This window comes from Marmota monax, unplaced genomic scaffold (assembly GCF_021218885.2).
Source record: "Marmota monax isolate L192 unplaced genomic scaffold, Marmota_monax_Labrador192_F-V1.1 WCK01_AAM20220418_F8-fsc00052, whole genome shotgun sequence".
NCBI lineage: Eukaryota > Metazoa > Chordata > Mammalia > Rodentia > Sciuridae > Marmota > Marmota monax.
In genome coordinates, this window is record NW_026693473.1 from 9,520,284 (window position 1) to 9,538,531 (window position 18,248).

The 18,248-nt window shown below is 45.4% G+C and overlaps 1 protein-coding gene across 1 annotated transcript; it reads left to right on the top strand.

The window, feature by feature from the left end:
* Nucleotides 1-10,458: 10,458 nt before the first annotated feature.
* Nucleotides 10,459-16,676, top strand: LOC124101736 (palmitoyltransferase ZDHHC19-like). Its single transcript, XM_046457848.1, has 6 exons — nucleotides 10,459-10,589; nucleotides 10,938-11,059; nucleotides 11,605-11,744; nucleotides 12,507-12,679; nucleotides 13,130-13,211; nucleotides 16,587-16,676. The coding sequence occupies exons 1-6, from the start codon at nucleotides 10,459-10,461 to the stop codon at nucleotides 16,674-16,676; spliced, it is 738 nt and encodes a 245-aa protein (XP_046313804.1).
* Nucleotides 16,677-18,248: the final 1,572 nt, after the last annotated feature.

An 18,248-nucleotide genomic window follows, 5' to 3' on the forward strand; every position in this document is an offset into this window, starting at 1 on the left:
GAGTCTGAACTGACCATTTCCTCTGCTTAAGCTAGGGTGGGTTCTAGTTTGCCATATGAAATGCAAATTCTTCCACTTAGTACTTAACTAGTTTTATAATGTTGCCCCAACATACTTATCCAGCCTTCTCCCACCTCAACTCTGCTTATCCCCAGCACTTAGGGTACATAGTATCCCATCATCTTCCTTATGAATAGATCAATATTTATTCATTATTTTTTCACTCATTCATTCATCTATTAAACATTGTGCCACTTATTATAGAGGAACACAAAATGTGGTCCCTACCCTTAGGAAGTTACAGTGCTTTTGTGCAATAACCTTTACAGAATGTGCCTTTGTTGGGAACTTGAAATGCTGATACCAGGAACTGCCTTCCTTAGGGAAATATCCTTTTATGGGCCTACCTTTCCCTGAGACAATGCTTACTATAGACTTTCTGGTCTGGTTCTGCCATTCGCAGAGTTCAAGAGCACCTTCCACAACCTTCCCAGCAATAATCACCCAGAGTGCGCAAGAGAGATGCTAAGGTCAATATGTCAGCCAGCTTGCCATCCCTCTTATAAAATACCTGACAGAAACAATTTTAAAAAGGAAACATTTATTTTGGCTCCTGGTTTCAGATGCTTTTCATCTGTGGTCAGATGCTTTTAGGCCTGTGGTGAGGCAGAACATCATGGTGGGGAATGTGATAGAATAGTGATGATTAGATCATGGGGACCAGGAAGCAAAGAGAGGGAAATGTTCCAGAACCAAAGTATAATAGAGATTGCACTGCCTCCTGAGGGACCCTGGAAAAATCGTCTTCATTTTGTGGAACAAAGCCCTGTTTCCCTTTTGTTCATCCTTTGGTCCTCTGGGCCACAGTACAAATCTACCCCTTTGTTACCAGGGGAGACCTTCAGAAATGGATTGAGTCTTCCCTTTAGAAAGCAGACTGAACCTTCTGCTGGGAGACCCTGCTCATCTCCAGTTTTCTGCCTACCCCATAGAGGTCCTCCAGCTCATGCCACTCGCCCTCTCCACCTGTCCAAGGTCATTTGCCCAGTACTGTCCTCACTGTGAGGACTGTGCTTTTCAGAGTGCTGCCCATGTGCTACAAAGCCCTACATTAAAACACAGGCTGACTTGATCTGATCACCCCAACGTCATGTAGGAGGGACTGTCAAAGATTCCTGGCAGAGACTTTGTCCTCTCACTGTTGATCACTTCAAGGAAAATCTGCACTTATTTGAGCATATTCAGATATGGGCTTGAAAAGGTTAAATTCAGTCTTCTAGAAGTTATAAATTTGCTCTCTTCCCTTTACCATTTTGGCATTTCTCCAAATGATACTTTTTGAAAAAATAAAATAGAATAAAAGATCCGTGAAATACACTTTAAAGTATATTTCAAGCAATAAAAATATGGCATCTGTTTAATTGGTTATAATTTACACTGGAAGATGTATGTGAGCGTCATTTTAAAAGCTTTTGCTCTGCCTTTTGTTTCTCTTTATGTCCCACTTTAGTAATTTCCTTTTGCATCCTTCTGTCCCTGGGCCTAGAAGCCTGGCAAATACGCAGGCCCCAGAGAGCTGCAGGGAGCCAGCAATGTCCTGGAAATGTGAGGCCATGAGGTTAAGCACAAAAAAAAAAAAAAAAAAAAAAGCTCTCTTTCCAGGAAGGAATGACTGAACCAGAACAATGAACTTGGCTTTCTATTACCACTAACACTCCCCACTCTGTTCCTCTCTTGCCCCTTTCACTGGCCCCAGGCTGTGGAGGAGCTAGAACTGCCCAGAGCTCTTTTGACCCCTGGGTGTTGTAGAGGCTACCCTGACTTGAGCCTGTGCCTCAGGATTTCATGTGTCCACAGAGCTGCTTTGAGTCAAGCTTCCTCTACAGCTCCAGGAAGAATGCCTGTCAGGAAGCTCAAATATTCAGAGAATGTGAAATACAGTATTTTTAATGGAACCATTTTCACCTCCTCCAGAAAGAGGATGTAGAGTTCGTCCTCAGGCTAGCCGCAAATTACACTTATCCACACTAGAGCTCCTTCCTGATCTTAACACCCAACCCTTGGTGTTTTTCTCTGCCACTAGAGATTTTGTTGGAGGTGTCCTGTGGGCAGATGCAGCCCAGTGAGGCTGGCTGCTGGAATGCAGGCAGTGTTGTGAGAAGAGGGATCTGCCTTTGGCTGTCTTCCTGCCGTTATGCCACTAAGCCTTCCTACAGCAAAACATCAAGCAGGGTATTGAAATTTACTTCTAGATACTGTGCCTGGTCTTACAATGAAACCATGATGTTAGCAGCAGGAAGAACTCTGGTAGCCCTTGTGCTATTTGGCTTCAATATAAGTGTATAAAGTTTTTGAGAACATTTTACTTTTAATTGATATTCTTCCCAGCACCTTTCTAGTCAGTGCAATAGAGATGTTACCAAGAGTAAAATTATAAAATTTTGCTGTTGTCTGGGATGGAATGTTGGATGGTTTATCTTCTATGTCAAAAGATACATATATTTACACTGTAACAAAGATGCTCAAATGAAATAATGAAATTGAGGGCAGAATTCACAACCCTGGGTACTGAACTCGAAATACTTCACCTTTTTGGAGTTGAAAAAAAATTCTTGTGTAGCAGTACTGACTTTTCCAGGTGAAACTGGCCTATACAAAATTTGAGTATATGTGATTTCACTTAAAACATTTGTCCTGGCTCAGAGACCTGATACAACTCAACCAAATGCATAATCCTTCTCTTGGATAGCTTTATGAAAGAGAGGATTTTTTTTTTTTTTAAATAGAGCAAGAATCTCTGTGCAGAATCTGAACTCTACTGTTCTTCATTGAGTGGGAGGAAAGGAGTGGAGGAGTTTAGAAGGCTCTTTGAAGGAGAAGCCAAGTTATTAGAGCAAGCTCCAGGTTCTTTGAGACTTGCCTTCCTGTCTTTCACTGGGCACAGTCAGTACTTCCGCTGCCTGTCCACCTGGGAGGAAGGCAAAGCACGGAGAGATGGGAGAGGAGGGAGGGAGGCAACTGAGCATTTGAACATATGTCCTTGATTTGAGTGCATGGGTGTATGATTGGCAGATGGGGAATAGACTGATAACATTTGACTTTGAAAATGACTTTGACCCCTGCTACACTAAAACTTGCTTTACCAGCTTGGAACGCAAATATGCCCGCATCTGTTTGTAAAGTTCTAACTAATCACTGTGCCACCCCCCAGGCAAGTTCACGGGAAATGTTGTTTCCTTCAGGACTTCCCACTGGGTTTGCCCAATAATTCTCTCCAGCTCTCTCTGCCTTTAGGAGCTTGGTGCTGGCAAAAGAGGGGAAGGAAGAAACCCACAGGGTCCTTCCTGAGGAGACCCCCTGCTTCCCCTCAGTCTCTCACACCAACCAGTGCAGGGAGCCCACGCTTGGGGAAGACTGGGGTCCTTTTGTTTTCTGACTGCATATGCTGCTTCTCCTGGCCTCTCTATGGGAGCTTGTAGGGAGGTGGAAGGAGCTACTTGGGGTGCTTTCCTGCCAGCTGACCCCACACTTGGTCATCTCAGCCCACCCGAGAACTTCCAACATGTGAATTTTCAAAAAGAAGAAATCAGGATTGCTTTTGAGCTCCCTGGCCTCTGCAAATTTGCCAGCCCTGTCCCTCAGGTAGGGCAGTGGGGTGCAGGAGGGACACACACCTGGCTAAGAAAATCTCCATGTGGTAAACAATCGTAGGTGTAACTCTTCTCCTTGACTATGGAGAATTCTGTCTATGGTAGAAAGCTTTCACAAGACATAGTGGACCTGTGATGTTCCACTGTTTTACTTCCCAGAGATTTTGAGGGGTGAGGCAAGGGTTAGTAAGAGGGAAAGCAATTTACCTTGACCTCAGAGCACTGCCCCAAGTAGAAGAGCCATCTGGTAGAAGCAACGTTAGTTTTAGAGTCTGTGTGCTTAGGTATGTGCAGCTAACTCAGACTATGTAGAACATTGCCTCTCAACACTGCTTTTCTTTTTCCACTTAATGTTATTTTAAAATATTCACTTCTATAGGAAAAATTCAAGAATAGTAAAATGATGTGCACCATAATCTGTATAATTTTCTATATGTGTGTGATATGTCAAGCAAACATGAAGATTAGTACGACACCCATATATTATTAAGCTAAATTCATCAATTTTAATATTTTGCTACAAATAGGAAATTCTCTAGTACCACCATAGTAATATCCCTTTGAGGAAATTTGTTATTGATATGAAACTATAATCAGTTATATAATACTGATATTCAAAATTTCCTAAATCCATTTTAGCAGGATTTTTTAAATGTACAGCATATGATCAAGGATCACATGCTACATGTTCTTGTCATGTTTCTTTAGATTCTATAATGGTTCTCTGACTTTTAGTTTTTATAGAGCACTGACATTATTAAAGAGTCCTGGAGGCTGTATCCTCCACAAATTACTCACTCTCACACTAATTTACCAACAATTTATACAAACAAAACAGACCTGAGTGGATACAAATCAAATGGCTAAAAACTGAATACCAAAACTTTTTGAAAGCAGCCAGAGAAAAATGATACATCACATGTAAATAATAATGGTTGGATTTCTGCCAGAAGCCATAGAGGTCAGAAGATAGTGAGAGGGATCTTTAAAGTGCTGAAAGAGACTTCTGGTTTCAACTCCAACATGTGAAGAGCTTGGAAGTTGTGACTTCCAGCCTTATAAGAGGAACAAATGGAAAACCAGCAACTTTTACATCCCCACCAGGGAACTGAGGTAGCAGAGCACACTGCCACCATAGAGAAAGAGGTGAATCCAGGGTCATGGGACAGCTCTGTTCCCCTGAAGCAGAAGCCATGGGAGCCATCAACTGGTAGGAACTCCTAATGGTAATTCTGATAAATTGCTGGTAAATTAGTGTGAGAGTGAGAAACCCCTGGGACACAGCCCTAGAGAGCCCCCGCCCCTCAGGCATCCTCCAGGAACCTTACCTAGCTTCTCTTGCTGAAGAGCCAATGAAGATACCCTCATGGCTCAGGCAGGGGTTGGAGAAAGGTAACCATTGTGAAAAGAGCAACCATTCTCCAGAACAGAAACCTACTCTCCAAGGACGAGGACTTCACCAGAGTCTTGTCCCTCGAGGGGGAAGGCATTCCTCCTACTCCAGGCTCTTGTCTCATGCAAGGTGCTAGTGGTGGTGGAAAAGTAAGAAACACCAGTGAAAGTCACACTCCAGCAATGCAGGCTCACTCAACACCATGATCTAATCATAGACCACAGAATCCTTCCTTCCTCTCTACTGTGCCACTATACCAAAAAGCCTCCAGCACAACTCTAGAGAATTACAGCTGAAAGAGTTGAAGACACAAATTCTTTCTGGGCAAGAAATGAACATAAAGTCATTATAGGAATCTGAAATTTCTCGCCTCTTTGGCAACAGAAAACATTAAAGACTTTGTGCTAATCTGACCGAACTTCTAGTCAGATTAGCACAAAATCTCACCATATAAATGGCCTATTTACCTCAGTTCCTCTCAGTACACTATGTCTAGCTTTCAATCAAAAATAATCATAAGACATACATACTAAAGGGGAAGAAGAAACAAAGTCTAAGGACATGAAGCAAGCATTAGAATGAGACCCTCAGATGATGAGGCTGTGGGAATTATCAGACAGGGAACTTGAAACAACTGTGATTGAGATGCTAAGGGTTATAGAGGTTATAGCTGAACAAGAATATTAAAGAAAAGATAGATGATGTAAGCTGATGATTGAAATTGTAAACAAGAAAAAAAAAGGAAGACTGGAAATCAAAACCACTAAGATAAATGCTTAACACCTTTGATGGGCTCACCAGTACCCTGCACATGACTGAGGAGAATATTAGTGCAGTGCAGATAGGACAGAAGAAACTTCTCCGGCAAAATTGCAAAGAGAAAAGAAAAACTGAAACAGAAAATTTAAGAGCTACAGTGCAATTACAAAAGATAAACATACGCAATTGGAATAGGAGGAGGAGAAGCAAAATAGAACAGAGTTGAGGAAAAGACTTCGAGTATTAATGATGGAAAACTTTTCTAAAGTAATAGATCCAGGGAGTTCGGAGAACATCAAACAATGCAAACACCCAAAATCTACACCTAGAATCTTTCAAATTGCTGAAAATCAAAGCCAAAGAGATGGTGTTCAAAGAAATAAATAATTTTACTCCTAGAGGAGCAAAGATAAGAATCTTAATGGACTTCTCCTAAAATGTGCTAGAAAGAGAGTTGAGTGAAATTTTGAAATGTTGAAAGAAAAACCTACCAGCCTACAATCCTGAGTGTTGTTATTTATTCTACTTGGAAAATTATGTCCTCTGTGAGGAACAGTTTTATTTCCTTCTTTCCAACATGTGTGTTTTTATTTCTTTTTCTTTTTAGTGTTGACTAGGAATGATAGGAGTGGGCATCTCTGCCCTGGGATTCCTTTAGTATGGCAACCGCTTGACTAAAGGCTCTTTCAGGAAGACTGGTGGGCAGCATCAGTGGGAGAGGAGGGAGCTGCAGACCGTGAAATGGCTGGACAGACAGAGGAGCCTGTCTGCTCATCACCTCCCATCCTTTTAGTCAGCACCCACTACTGCCATATGTGGTTCCCTCCCACCTGTGACTCCTGTGCTTGGCCCTTATTCCTCAGCCCTGTGGTCTGCCTGTCTTCTCCTCTCTCCAGCTTCTAGTATCATCATTGAGTTTGCCTGGCAGCCTGTTCCCTTCCTCCATCCTGTGGTTCTTCTAGCCCCAGTTCAGGCCATAGGCTATCACCCTTCCTCCTCTGCTCAGAGTGAGGCCCTCCATGTCCAGGATCACTATTCTCAAGGGACCTAAATGTGGTCTGCCCTCTGGGATTCACCAATCAGGGCTCCTTTCCATTATTGGCAGCACCCATCTCAGGCACTGATCCCATGCTCCAACTTCACTCCCTTTCTACTCTGCCCCCTGACTGCAACTCCTCCTGGAGTCCCTTGCTTGGTGGTTGGTGGCAAGGACTCTGGAGCCAGACCTCATAAGTCCAAATCACAGCTCTACAACTGTCCAGCAGGGAGACCATGGGTAGCTACTTAGCCCCGGGTCACTCAACTTCCCTATCTGTAAAACAGGGAATTGTGGGTTAATTCATGTAAACCACATAGAACAGTGGCTACACCAGAAAGTGCCCTGGGTGCTGAATACAGACCACAATAAATGTTGATGAGGATGTGGGGGAAAAGGTACACTCATACACTGCTGGTGGGAGTGCAAATTGGTGCAACCCAATCTGGAAAGCAGTATGGAGATTCCTTAGAAAACTTGGAATAGAACCACCATTTGACCCAGCTATCCCTCTCCTAGGTCTATACCCAAAGGACTTAAAATCAGCATATTACAGAGACACAGCCACATCAATGTTTATAGCAGCTCAATTCACAATAGCTAAACTGTGGAAACAGCCTGGATGCCCGTCAATAGATGAATGGATAGAGAAACTGTGGTATATGTACCTAATGGAATATTACTCAGCATTAAAAGAGAATAAAATTATGTGCAGGTAAATGAATAGAGTTAGAGAATATCATGCTAAATGAAGTAAGCCAATCCCCAAAATCCAAAGGTTGAATGTTCTCTCTGATAAGGAAAAATGGAGGAACTTTGATGGGGCAAAGGGGAGGCAGATGTGAGGAGGGGGCATGGGGGTAGGAAAGATGGTGGAATGAGATGGACATCATTACCCTAGGTATATGAATGAATGCACATATGGTGTGACACTACATTGGGTACAACCATAGAAATGTAAATTTGTGCTACAGTTGTGTACAATGAATTAAAATGCATGGTGCTGTCATATATACCTAATTAAAAATACCAAACAAAAAAAGAGACCCTAAGGCTAGTATGGTCTGCTGCAAAGCTCAATAGACCTGGTAGTTATGATTCTAGTACCACTCCTGACCTTTTTCCATGACCCAATGCATGTCATCCCTTCTTCTTGTGCTACAACAGAAATTGACATAAAATTTGGTGGTAGACTGTGACCCAAACATCACTTCATTCTCAGTAGAAACACAACTGACCAAGAGAAATCTGAAAAAAATATTCAACATCACTAATCATTAGAGAAATGCACATTAAAATCATAATGGGATACCCTCTCACACCTATTAGAATGGCTATTATCAAAAAGACAAAAGAACCAGTGGCACATGCCTTCATCCCAGTAACTCAGGAGGCTAAGGCAGGAGGATTATAAATTCAAGGTAAACCTCAGCAACTTAGTGAGACCTGATCTCAAAATAAAAAGTAAAAAGGTCTCCAGATGGCTATCAGGGGTAAAGTCCCCCTGGGTTCAACCCCCATTATAAATAAAAGAAAAAGAAAGACAAAAGATATTAAGTACTGGTCAGGATGTGGAGAAACTAGAATTCTTGTACTATGTTTGGGGGAATGTAAATTAGTACAGTCATTATGGAAATCAGTATGGGAAGTTTCTTTAAAAATTAAAAATAGATGGGGCTGGGGATGTGGCTCAAGTGGTAGCGCGCTTGCCTGGCATGCGTGCGGCCCGGGTTCGATCCTCAGCACCACATACAAACAAGGATGTTGTGTCTGCTGAAAACTAAAACAAATAAATAAATATTAAAATTCAAAAAAAAAAATAGAGGGGCTGGGCATGTGGCTCAAGTGGTAGCGTGCTTGCCTGGCATGCGTGCAGCCCAGGTTCGATCCTCAGCACCACATACAAACAAAGATGTTGTGCCCGCTGAAAACTAAAATAAATAAGTAAATATTTAAAAATTCTCTCTCACTCCTTCTCTCTCTCTCTCTCTCTCTCTCTCTCTGTCTCTCACTCTCTCTTTAAAAAAAAAATTAAAAATAGAGCTCAGTTGGTAGAGTGCTTGCCTTGCATGGACAAGGCCCTGGGTTCAATCCCCAGCACCATAAAACAACAACAACAACAACAAAAACCTACCCTATGGTCCAGCCAATCTGTGGATGGATGGATACAGAAAATGTGGTTTAGAAATATAAGGGGATACTCTTTAGTCTTTAAAAAAAATAAGGATATCCTGTCATTTATGACAAATGAATGAGGCCAAAGGACATTTTATTGGGGGAAATAGCCACGCACAGGGCAACAATCACATGATCTCACCTACATGTGGAATCTATAAAGTTGAACTCATAGAAACAGAGAGCAGAATGGTGACTGCCAGGGTCCCAGGAGTGGCTGGGCAGGGGATGGGGAAGATGCTGGTCCCAGGAGAACAAATTACACTTAGATGAGAGGGATGAGTTTAAGGGATCTATTGTGCAATATAATGACTACAGTTAATAATAACATACAACAGAATGAGTACAGTTGATAATGTTATCTACACTAAAAATGACTCAGATTTTAAGGGTTCTCACCACAAATAATATGAAGTAATGTATATGTTAAAAAACTTGACTCAGACATTCTTCAATGTATACATGTTTCAAAATATGTTGTATGCCATAAATATGTACAAATTATTATTATTATTTTTATTATCATCATCATCAGGGATTGAACCTAGGATTATTTAACCATTGAGTCACATCCCCAGCTCATTTTGAGAGAGAATTACGTCATAAAGCCCACCATGGAAGTGAGGGAAACTGGGAAGATATTTAGTTGGTAGATTTCTACCTCCTTCCCCAAACTGGAGCTCTGTTACAACAAAAAGGAAGAAGTGGCGCTAAGATGAGCAATGAGCACTGTTGACTCCAATTAGCACTGGGCCTGAAAGGGGGATAACCATCACCAAACTTCTCCCCATGCCGTCTTCACATATTTTATGGCCTCTGTATTAGCCTGCTTTCTGTTGCTCTAACAAAATACCCGAGAACAGATAATTTGTAAGGAGGTAAGGTTTATTTAACTCAGAATCCAAGATTTGGCAGCTCCTGCAAGTGATCTCTGGTGAGGGTGTTCACAACATGGTGAATGGCATCATGGTGGGAGGACATACAAGAAGTACAGATTGCATGGCCAGAAAACAGGGAGGGACCAATCTGGCTCTTTTTATAACAACCCCCTCTCACAGGAGCAAATGGGGGCCCATGAGAAGTCCATTACTCCCTTGAGAGGGCATCTTGCATAGTGACTGAGTTACCTCCCACTAGGCCCACCTCTTTCAGGTTCTACCACCTCATCACTGAGGACCAACCCTCCAGCCTTTGAACCTTTGGGGACAAACCACATCACATCATCACAAGCTCCAACAAAGCTACCATCATAAGAGCAGGATGTCCCAGTCTACAACATGTGCGTATGTGGGGGTGGGGGAAGGTTGATCTCAGAAGTCACTGGAAGCAGCCAGAGCCCCCATTCCAGAACCTCTGTGATGTCACTTCTGTTGTCATGGCAGTCTGGGTGCCAACCCAGAAGAGTTCGTTGGTGGCTTCAGTCTGTGAGACTAAGTGGTCTAGCCATGATCTCTTCACAGAGTATCACGCCCCCAAATGAACCTCCGATCGAATCCTCATGGCTGAAACCAAGCCTGTTTGCAGCTTTTAATGCAATGCTTCTTATTACAATAAGTGGCATCTTTTTCGGCTTCCCGTGAGTCTCCCATGGAAGGTGTCAGTGTCTTAGACACAGAAGAGAAAATAGACAACGACAGTACAGAGGCAGGGAGGGAAGTGGAGAGAGAGGGTCAGCAGGAGAAGGAGGATATAGAGTTAGAGGGAGCCCAATGTGCAAGCACAGAGGTCTGGAGTGCCTGACGCATTTAGGGAACTGTGAGAGACTGGTAATGCTGGTGGCATTTGGTGGAGTCTCCATGGTCTGTCTCTAACCTGGATATTTAGATCTGTCCTTAAGGCGAGTGAGTCCTACCTCAGGTGAACTAGGCCTCGTGGGGAGCTCTGGGTTTCCCCAGACTAGGTCTGAGTCTGGCTCTGGTTTCAGGTGCCGGTGGTTGGCTCAGCATGGGCAGTGGGAATTTGCTGTGGTTTCGGGCCTACTCTTTCTAGTGTCCTTCTGCAGCCTCATTTTCCTCAACGGGTCAGACCCAGGCATTTTACACAGAGGTAAGGCCTCAGACCCCTGGAGAAGGAGGTGCTACCCCAAGGGCTGATACCTATAGGGGTGATTTCAAAAGTGCTAACCCCCGCTCAACCCCACCCCCCGCCCCCGTGGCCTCAGGATCCCTTCCCTCCATGTCATCATTACTTGGGCCCTGGCACTTCATTTCCCAAGCCACTGAAGTGTGAAAAAACAGAATCCTGGAGGTTTTCCAGCTGCTTTAGAAGGGAGGACTGGGCAGGCTGGCAAGAGAGGCCAGCAGGCTCTTCCAAACCACGCAGTTCACTCCTCCTCTTTCCCATTTTACACACCACTTCAAGCACTGATCACTATTCCAAAGGGGGAGCTCCATGTAGAGCTCCTGTGGCTGGACAGCCCTTTCTCTTTGACTGCCCACCCATCTGAGTGGTCAGCTTGCTCAACGGGGACCGGGATTCCCCTGCCCACCTCCTACCCACCTTCTTGATGCCCAATGATGCTATGGGGCTGCCCCAAGCAGTAGAGTGGTGGAAGGACCTCCTGCCACTGCCCAAATCTCTTCCCCTGCCAGGCTCCTTAGAAGAGGACCCCAACATTCAATACATAGCACGAGTGAACAATGTGGCCTTCCACCTGCAGTGGTGCTCAAAGTGTTCTTTCCATTGTCCACCCCGGACCCACCACTGTCCCTTCTGTAATATCTGTGTGGAGGTAAGTACTCCTCCTTCCTGACCACTCACAAACCCATCCCAGGGCACCTGGCCAGGACCAGGAACCTCACATCATATGTGGTCCAGGGGTGGGTATGAGACCATCTTCCCACACTGCTACAAGTGGCTCTCAGCCACTCTTGGTCACTTATATATGTTATTGCCTCCAGTTTTGCACCTGTCCTGAAAGGCTCGCCTTGCTTGCACAGGTGCTAACATGCAAAGGGCACCATCTGTGCTAAGCCTGGTGGAGTCAAGGGGAGGAAAGGCAGTGACTGTCCCAACCCCTAGCTTGCTGATACTAGATACCCATAACTTTAGGCCAGCTGCTGCCCCGTTCTGGGTACTTTTGCCTGTCCACCTCTGGGTGTCCAATTGAGGGTTTCCTGGGTTCTGAGTGCTCTTCTCTCATGTGCACATCCTGCACGGGTTTCCAAGTACAGAAGGCTGGCTGGGCAAGGAATTCTTCTCATCCTTACCCAGTATCTGAAAAAATACAGCTTCGGAGTTTTTCTGTATCCTGCTCAAAGTGACACCAGGCAGGACTTGTCTCTAAAGACCTCACTCATGACAAATGACCTGATGAGCCATGGCGTCCTAACTGTGTTCTATCCATGGACGTGCTGGTTTCACCCTGGAGATGGGGGCTCACCTGCATGGCCAAGAGCAGGAAGTCTAGGGGCTGGGTTGCGGGGGGGCCTCAAGATTTGGGGGTGTTGGGCTAAGCCAAATAGACCCTCAAGGTCTGCCTTCTCTCCCCTAGGACTTTGATCACCACTGCCTGTGGGTAAACAATTGTGTCGGTCAAAGAAATTTCCGCGTATTCATGCTGCTGGTGGTGTCCCTGTGCCTTTATCTGGTTGTTCTTCTGGCTACCATTTTGCTTTTCTTCATTCGTACAAGACGCATGCCCTGGTCGCTGGACTCAGCCATGGCGTATCCACACAGTCCCAAGGGCCCATACTGGGAAGAGAATGGGTTGTGGGGAGGGACGGACAGCCAAGGGGCAGGACAGCCAAGAGGCGGGGTTAACTGAGGGCAGGGCTGAGGTGTGAGCAGGGCTAAAGGGAGAAGCCACTTGGGAGGACCTGTGAAGGACAGGTTGAAGGCGAGTGGGGTCAGGTAGATGGGCCCGGTAGGATGGATTATGGAGTTAAGAATCTCGGGAGGCCAAGAAGTGGGGTAATGAAGGTTGAAAAGGGACAAGTGGGAGGACAGCATGGTGGGGTGAGGTTTCTCTTGGGTGTGCTGGATTAACTGTCCAGGCCAGGGAGGAACAAGTGGGTGGGCGGGGCAGCCGGGGCGGGGCTACTGAGGGCGTGTCGGTCGATGGGCGGGGCCAGGAGACAACAGTTTGGCTGTTCTTCTCAGCTTGTGTGCGCACAGCATCACAGTAGCTGTACCGGTCTTGGTATTCCTGCTGCCTGTCATTCTGCTCCTGATGGTCCAGGCTGTGTCCGTGAGCAAGGTAAGCGAGTACTGCAATACCAGACGGTGCGGAGGCATCTTGCATCTTTGGGCCTCAGGCACTTTCTGCTGATCTTCACTGCCCTTGGTCCTGATGGTGCCTCCTGAGTCCTTCCAGACCCACCCCTTAAGATGCAGCTCAGATCTTTCCTCCCCCTGGAGCTCAGTGGTCATTCTCCCTCCTGGGTGCATTGCATGGAGAGCCTGTTATTTGAGGGATGGGTACATCCTGCGCTTGTGTTGGTAAGAACCCTGCGATCAGTATAATACCAGCAGACGCCTAGGAAAACGCTTGAGACGGGGGTCGGTCCTGAGTGGTGTAGCAGCCTGGAAGAAACTGAGTTTGGCGAGGCCAGCATTGTAGAGGAAGGACGTGCCACTCTTCCTGTCCTAGGTGTGATTTTGCAAAGGTAGAAGACAGGAGGGTGTTGTCTGTGAGAGGCACACCTTTGCAAAAAGGCACAGAAACCCGAAAGTAGGATGTTAAGGAAATGAGGAGGAAACTATTCTAAATCAAACCCAAGGTGGCATGGGCAATGAAGTTGACCCCGTGGGAGTCAAGATTAAAAAGCTCCTAAAAGTGGAGCGTGAAATTTAGTTTTGACAAAGTGGAAACCTGGGAGCCATGGTGGGATTAAAAAAAAAAAACTCATTTATTGAGGAATAAATTAAAACTGCAAAATTCACCCTTTTAGTCTAGGATAAGGGATTTTGACAAATGGATACTGTCCTGCATTCTCCAGCATGACCAAGTTTAGGCAGTTTCTTTACTCCAGAATATTCTTTCATTCACCTGTTGTTGTCAGTCTCTCTCCCTATGTCCTTCTGGTTTTTCTTTTTTTCCAGGATCACATGTAAATGGAGTCATTGCCTTTTTTCTCTGGCTTTATTTATTTAGCACAATGTATTTGAGATTCATCCATCTTGTCGCTCATATCAGTATTTTATTTACTTTTATTGCTGTGTAGTAGCATATGGATGCCCTACAGATTGTTTATACATTCACCAAACGAAGGATTTTTTACATTATATCTAGGTTTTGCCAGTATTTTTTTTTCATACTAGAAATTGAAGCTGGGGATGTTTAATCTCTGAGCCACATTCCTAGCACCCCTTCCATTATGCTTTAAAATTTTTTTTTTTAAATTTTGAGACAGGGTCTCACTAGGTTGCTTAGTGCATCACTAAGTTGATTAGGCTGACTTTCAACTTGCCATCCTCTTGCTTCAGGCTCCCAAGCCTCTGGGATTATAGGTGTGGGCCACTATGCCCAGTTAGTTTGGGGTAGTTATAAATAAAGCTGCCCCAAACATTGATGCACAGGCATGTGAACATAAGTTTTCATTTTTCTTAAATAAATTCTTAGGGGTGGCATTGCTGAGTCATAAGGTAAACACGTGTGGAACTTTGTAGGAAATTGCCAAGTTTGTCTTCCAAAACAACTGTAAGGTTCCTAAATTCTACCAGCAATGTTTGGGAGTTCCAGTTGCTTCACATCCTCACCAACATTTCACACTTTTTTTTTCAAATATCTTTTAGGTATCAGTTGACCTTTTATTTATTTATATGCAGTGCTAAGAATCGAATTCAGTGCCTCACACACACTAGGCAAGCATTCTACCACTGAGCCACAACCCCAGCCCCTCAAACTGTCCTTTGTTATTTTGTTTTGTCTTTTAATCATAACCTGTCTTATTAAATGAGTTGTAGTATTTCATTAAGGTTCCAGGTTGTGTTTTCCTAATGAGTAATGATGTTGAGCCTATTTTCATGTCTGTTTGGCCATCAGTAGGTCTTTGGTAAAGTGTTTACTCCCGGCAGGGCACAGTGGCGCACACCTGTAATCCCAGCAGCTTGGGAGGCTGAGACAGGAGGATTCTGAGTTCAAAGCCAGCCTCAGCAAAGCGAGGCACTAAGCAACTCAGTGAGACCCTGTCTCTAATAAAATACAAAAAAATTGGACTGGGGATGTGGCTCAGTGGTTGAGTGCCCCTATATTCAATCCGTGGTACCCACTCCCCAAAAAGCGTTTACTCCAATCTTTTGCCCATTTGAAAAAACGGGTTGTTTTCTTATTGAGTTTTAAGAGTTTTCTACATGAGATTCAGATCTAGGTTTTGCAAATCTCTTCTTGCAATCGGTGACTTGTCATTCCATTTTCTTCATAGCATCTTCCCAAGAGCAGGAGTCCTTAGTGTTGTTTTTCTAGGACTAGGGGTTGAATCAGAGGTGCTCAACCACTGAGTTCTCCCCCAGCATTTTGTGGCTTTTGTACATTCTACATAGAAAATTGTCATCTGTGAAGAACAGTTTCATTACCTTCTTTCCAATCTGTGTATCTTTATTGCTTTTTCTTTTTAGTGTTGAATAGGAAAGATAGGGGTGGGCATTTCTGCCATGGGATTCCTTTAGTATGGCAATCACTTGACTAATGGCTCTTTCAGGAAGACTGGTGGGCAGCATCAGTGGGGGAGGGGATGCTGCAGACCCCAAGACAGTGAACAGACAAAGGAGCCTCTCTGCTCATCACCTCCCATCCTTTTAGTCACCAGCCCACCACTGCCATATCTGGTCCCCCTCCCACCTGAGACTCTGTGCTTGGCCCTTATTCATCAGCCCTGTGGTCTGCCTTTACTTTGAGCTTGACCTTTACTGCTTTGTGTACTGAAGGCCTTCAGCCCAGATTTTCCTGGACCATGTGATTTTTGACTAGGAAACTATGATTGGGCCTCCCCACTGCCCCTGTCCTACCAGATAGTGAAATTCAATTAAGGCATAATTTTAGAAATAAATGAGAGGTGGGGAAATGAAGTGGGAGTGGGGTGGTGACATTGTCTTTGGAGCAATTGAGCAGCACAAGGAAGAGTTTAAAAGGTATCTGAAAGGGGCTGGGGTTGTAGCTCAGTGGCAAAGAATTTGCCTAGCATGTGTGAGGCACTGAGTTCGATCCTCAGTACCCCATACAAATTAAAAAAAAATAAGGTCTATCAACAACTAAAAAATATTTTTTAAAAAAGGGTGGGTATATGGAAGGATGAGGTAAGAGGACAGGTGTAGCCAATGGAGACAGAACAAGGATCTTGCACAGGGAGGCACAAGATGATGAGGAGCCCTGAGAAGGCAGGAGAAGGGGGTGCAGTGTCAGCACTGTCTGGGGAGAGCTGCTCACAAGTGGGTCGAGGGAGGTCACTCTTCCTAGGAGCCTAGGAAGGCAGGAGGCCCTGGGTCATTCTTGGGCTCCCCTGCCCTTAGAATCTTGCTCCAGGCCCGGGTTGAGCCCTGGCTTAGTTGACTAACTTAGGAAGGATCACTGGGAGATGGCCTTGCCCAGTCCTGCTGTTTCTGAGCTCCTCTTCCCATCCCCATCTCCCTCCAGGGCAAATCATTCTGGAACAACAACCCCTTCGACCAGGGCTGTGCCAACAACTGGTATTTGACCATTTGTATGCCACTGGGACCCAAGTGAGTTGGTAAACTGGAGGCTCAAGTGGTGGACCTGGGGCTGGTGGGAGTGGGGTGGGATAAAGCTGGGTCTTCTTCTCTGGTCCCTGACCCCAGCTCCGAGGCCCTGTCACCCATTGTCCTTTCCTTTGGGTTTTTCTCCAGGGTACTTTGGGAGCCACTGGGAACGTCCCTATTCATTGCCCTTCTAGGTTCTTGCCCTAAGAAATGGGGTAGAGGTGAACTGCAGCCGGGATGAGACTCCTGGCTGGGAATCCTGGGCTCTGTGCTTTCCAAGCTGAGGGTGAGGGTGGTCAGGGGCACCAGGCCAAGGTGGGTAGTGACTCCCTGCATTTGGTCTGTCGCACCCCAGGTACATGTCTGCAGCTATTTGGATGCAGCAGGAGGAAGGCACGAAGTGGGACCCTGAGCAAGGGAACCCAGTGCACACACAGTTCTCGCCACAACATTCCCGTCAACACCGTCCCACAGAGCTCCCTGGGCCCACATCTCCAACACATAGGCAGGGCCCCCCAGGGAGTGGCGAGGCTGCAGCTTTACAGGAGGTGAGGAATAGTGGGTATGCATTGGGAGAGGGATGTCTGTGGGTCGCACATGTGTTGGGGGAGGCCCCTGAGGTCAGGCTGGCCCTGAAGCTGAAGCACATGGAGCTTAAGGAATGGAATTATGGACCTGAGTGTGCGGGGTCCAGGTTTCAGAGCACTCCCAGGTGTTGCTGAATAGACAAAGAGAAAAGACTGCACCACTAATTTGCTAGTTGGCCTTGGCCAGTCCCTTACCTTTTGAGGCCTCAGTTTCCTCAGTTATTAATGAGCACTGAGACTAGTAATCTATGTTTTAACGGAGATTCTTTTTTGGGGGGGAGGGGGACAGGGAATTGAACTCAGGGCACTCGACCCCTGAGCCACATCCCCAGCCCTATTTTGTATTTTATTTAGAGACAGGTTCTCACTAAGTTGCTTAGTGCCTCAATTTGCTGAGGCTGGCTTTGAACTTGTGATCCTCCTGCCTCAGCCTCCCAGGCACTAGAATTATAGTCATGTGCCACTGCCTGGCTCTTTTTTTTTTTTTTAATGGAAATTTGTACTTGAAATCCCATGTGAAACTTATGAAGTGGAGCATTAGGAGTTCAGTAGGGTCGATAACCCATGGTGCCCCCCACGGGCCCTTGCAGTACTTGAGGTACCAGCCCTCTCCTTTGTCCTGCCTCCTGGGGCCCAGGGCCATGACTGTGAACTGCAGGGTAGAGGCTAGAAAGAACCCCCATGTATTGACTTATGTGTTTAGATTTTCATCAGCCCGATGCCGCAGCAAAAAGCCCACAGAGAAGGCTTGGCCTCCCATCCACGAGCCTCTCACTCACCCATTCATACTGCTGGATACCAGGATATCTGAACTTCACCTCCTGAGCCTCCATGTGGAGGCCTCTCGTAGCTGAGCCCTCAATCACTCCCCTATTGGGAGTGCTAAGACTTCCATTCCTGTTGTACATTTGTAAATAGTTTTTACTTCTTCCTATGGCTGCTCTGTCTGTTTGTTCTAGGTTTAGAGAAGCGGTGTTTCCTGGGGGTGCAGG

What these genes read in the sequence shown, in the direction of transcription:
- LOC124101736 (XM_046457848.1), top strand. Translation starts at nt 10,459, where the DNA reads ATGATCTCTTCACAGAGTATCACGCCCCCAAATGAACCTCCGATCGAA. An exon ending in GGCATCTTTTTCGGCTTCCC is followed by an intron (nt 10,590 to 10,937) that starts GTGAGTCTCCCA and finishes CTCTGGTTTCAG; the next exon opens with GTGCCGGTGGTTGGCTCAGC. An exon ending in TCGCTGGACTCAGCCATGGC is followed by an intron (nt 12,680 to 13,129) that starts GTATCCACACAG and finishes GTGTGCGCACAG; the next exon opens with CATCACAGTAGCTGTACCGG.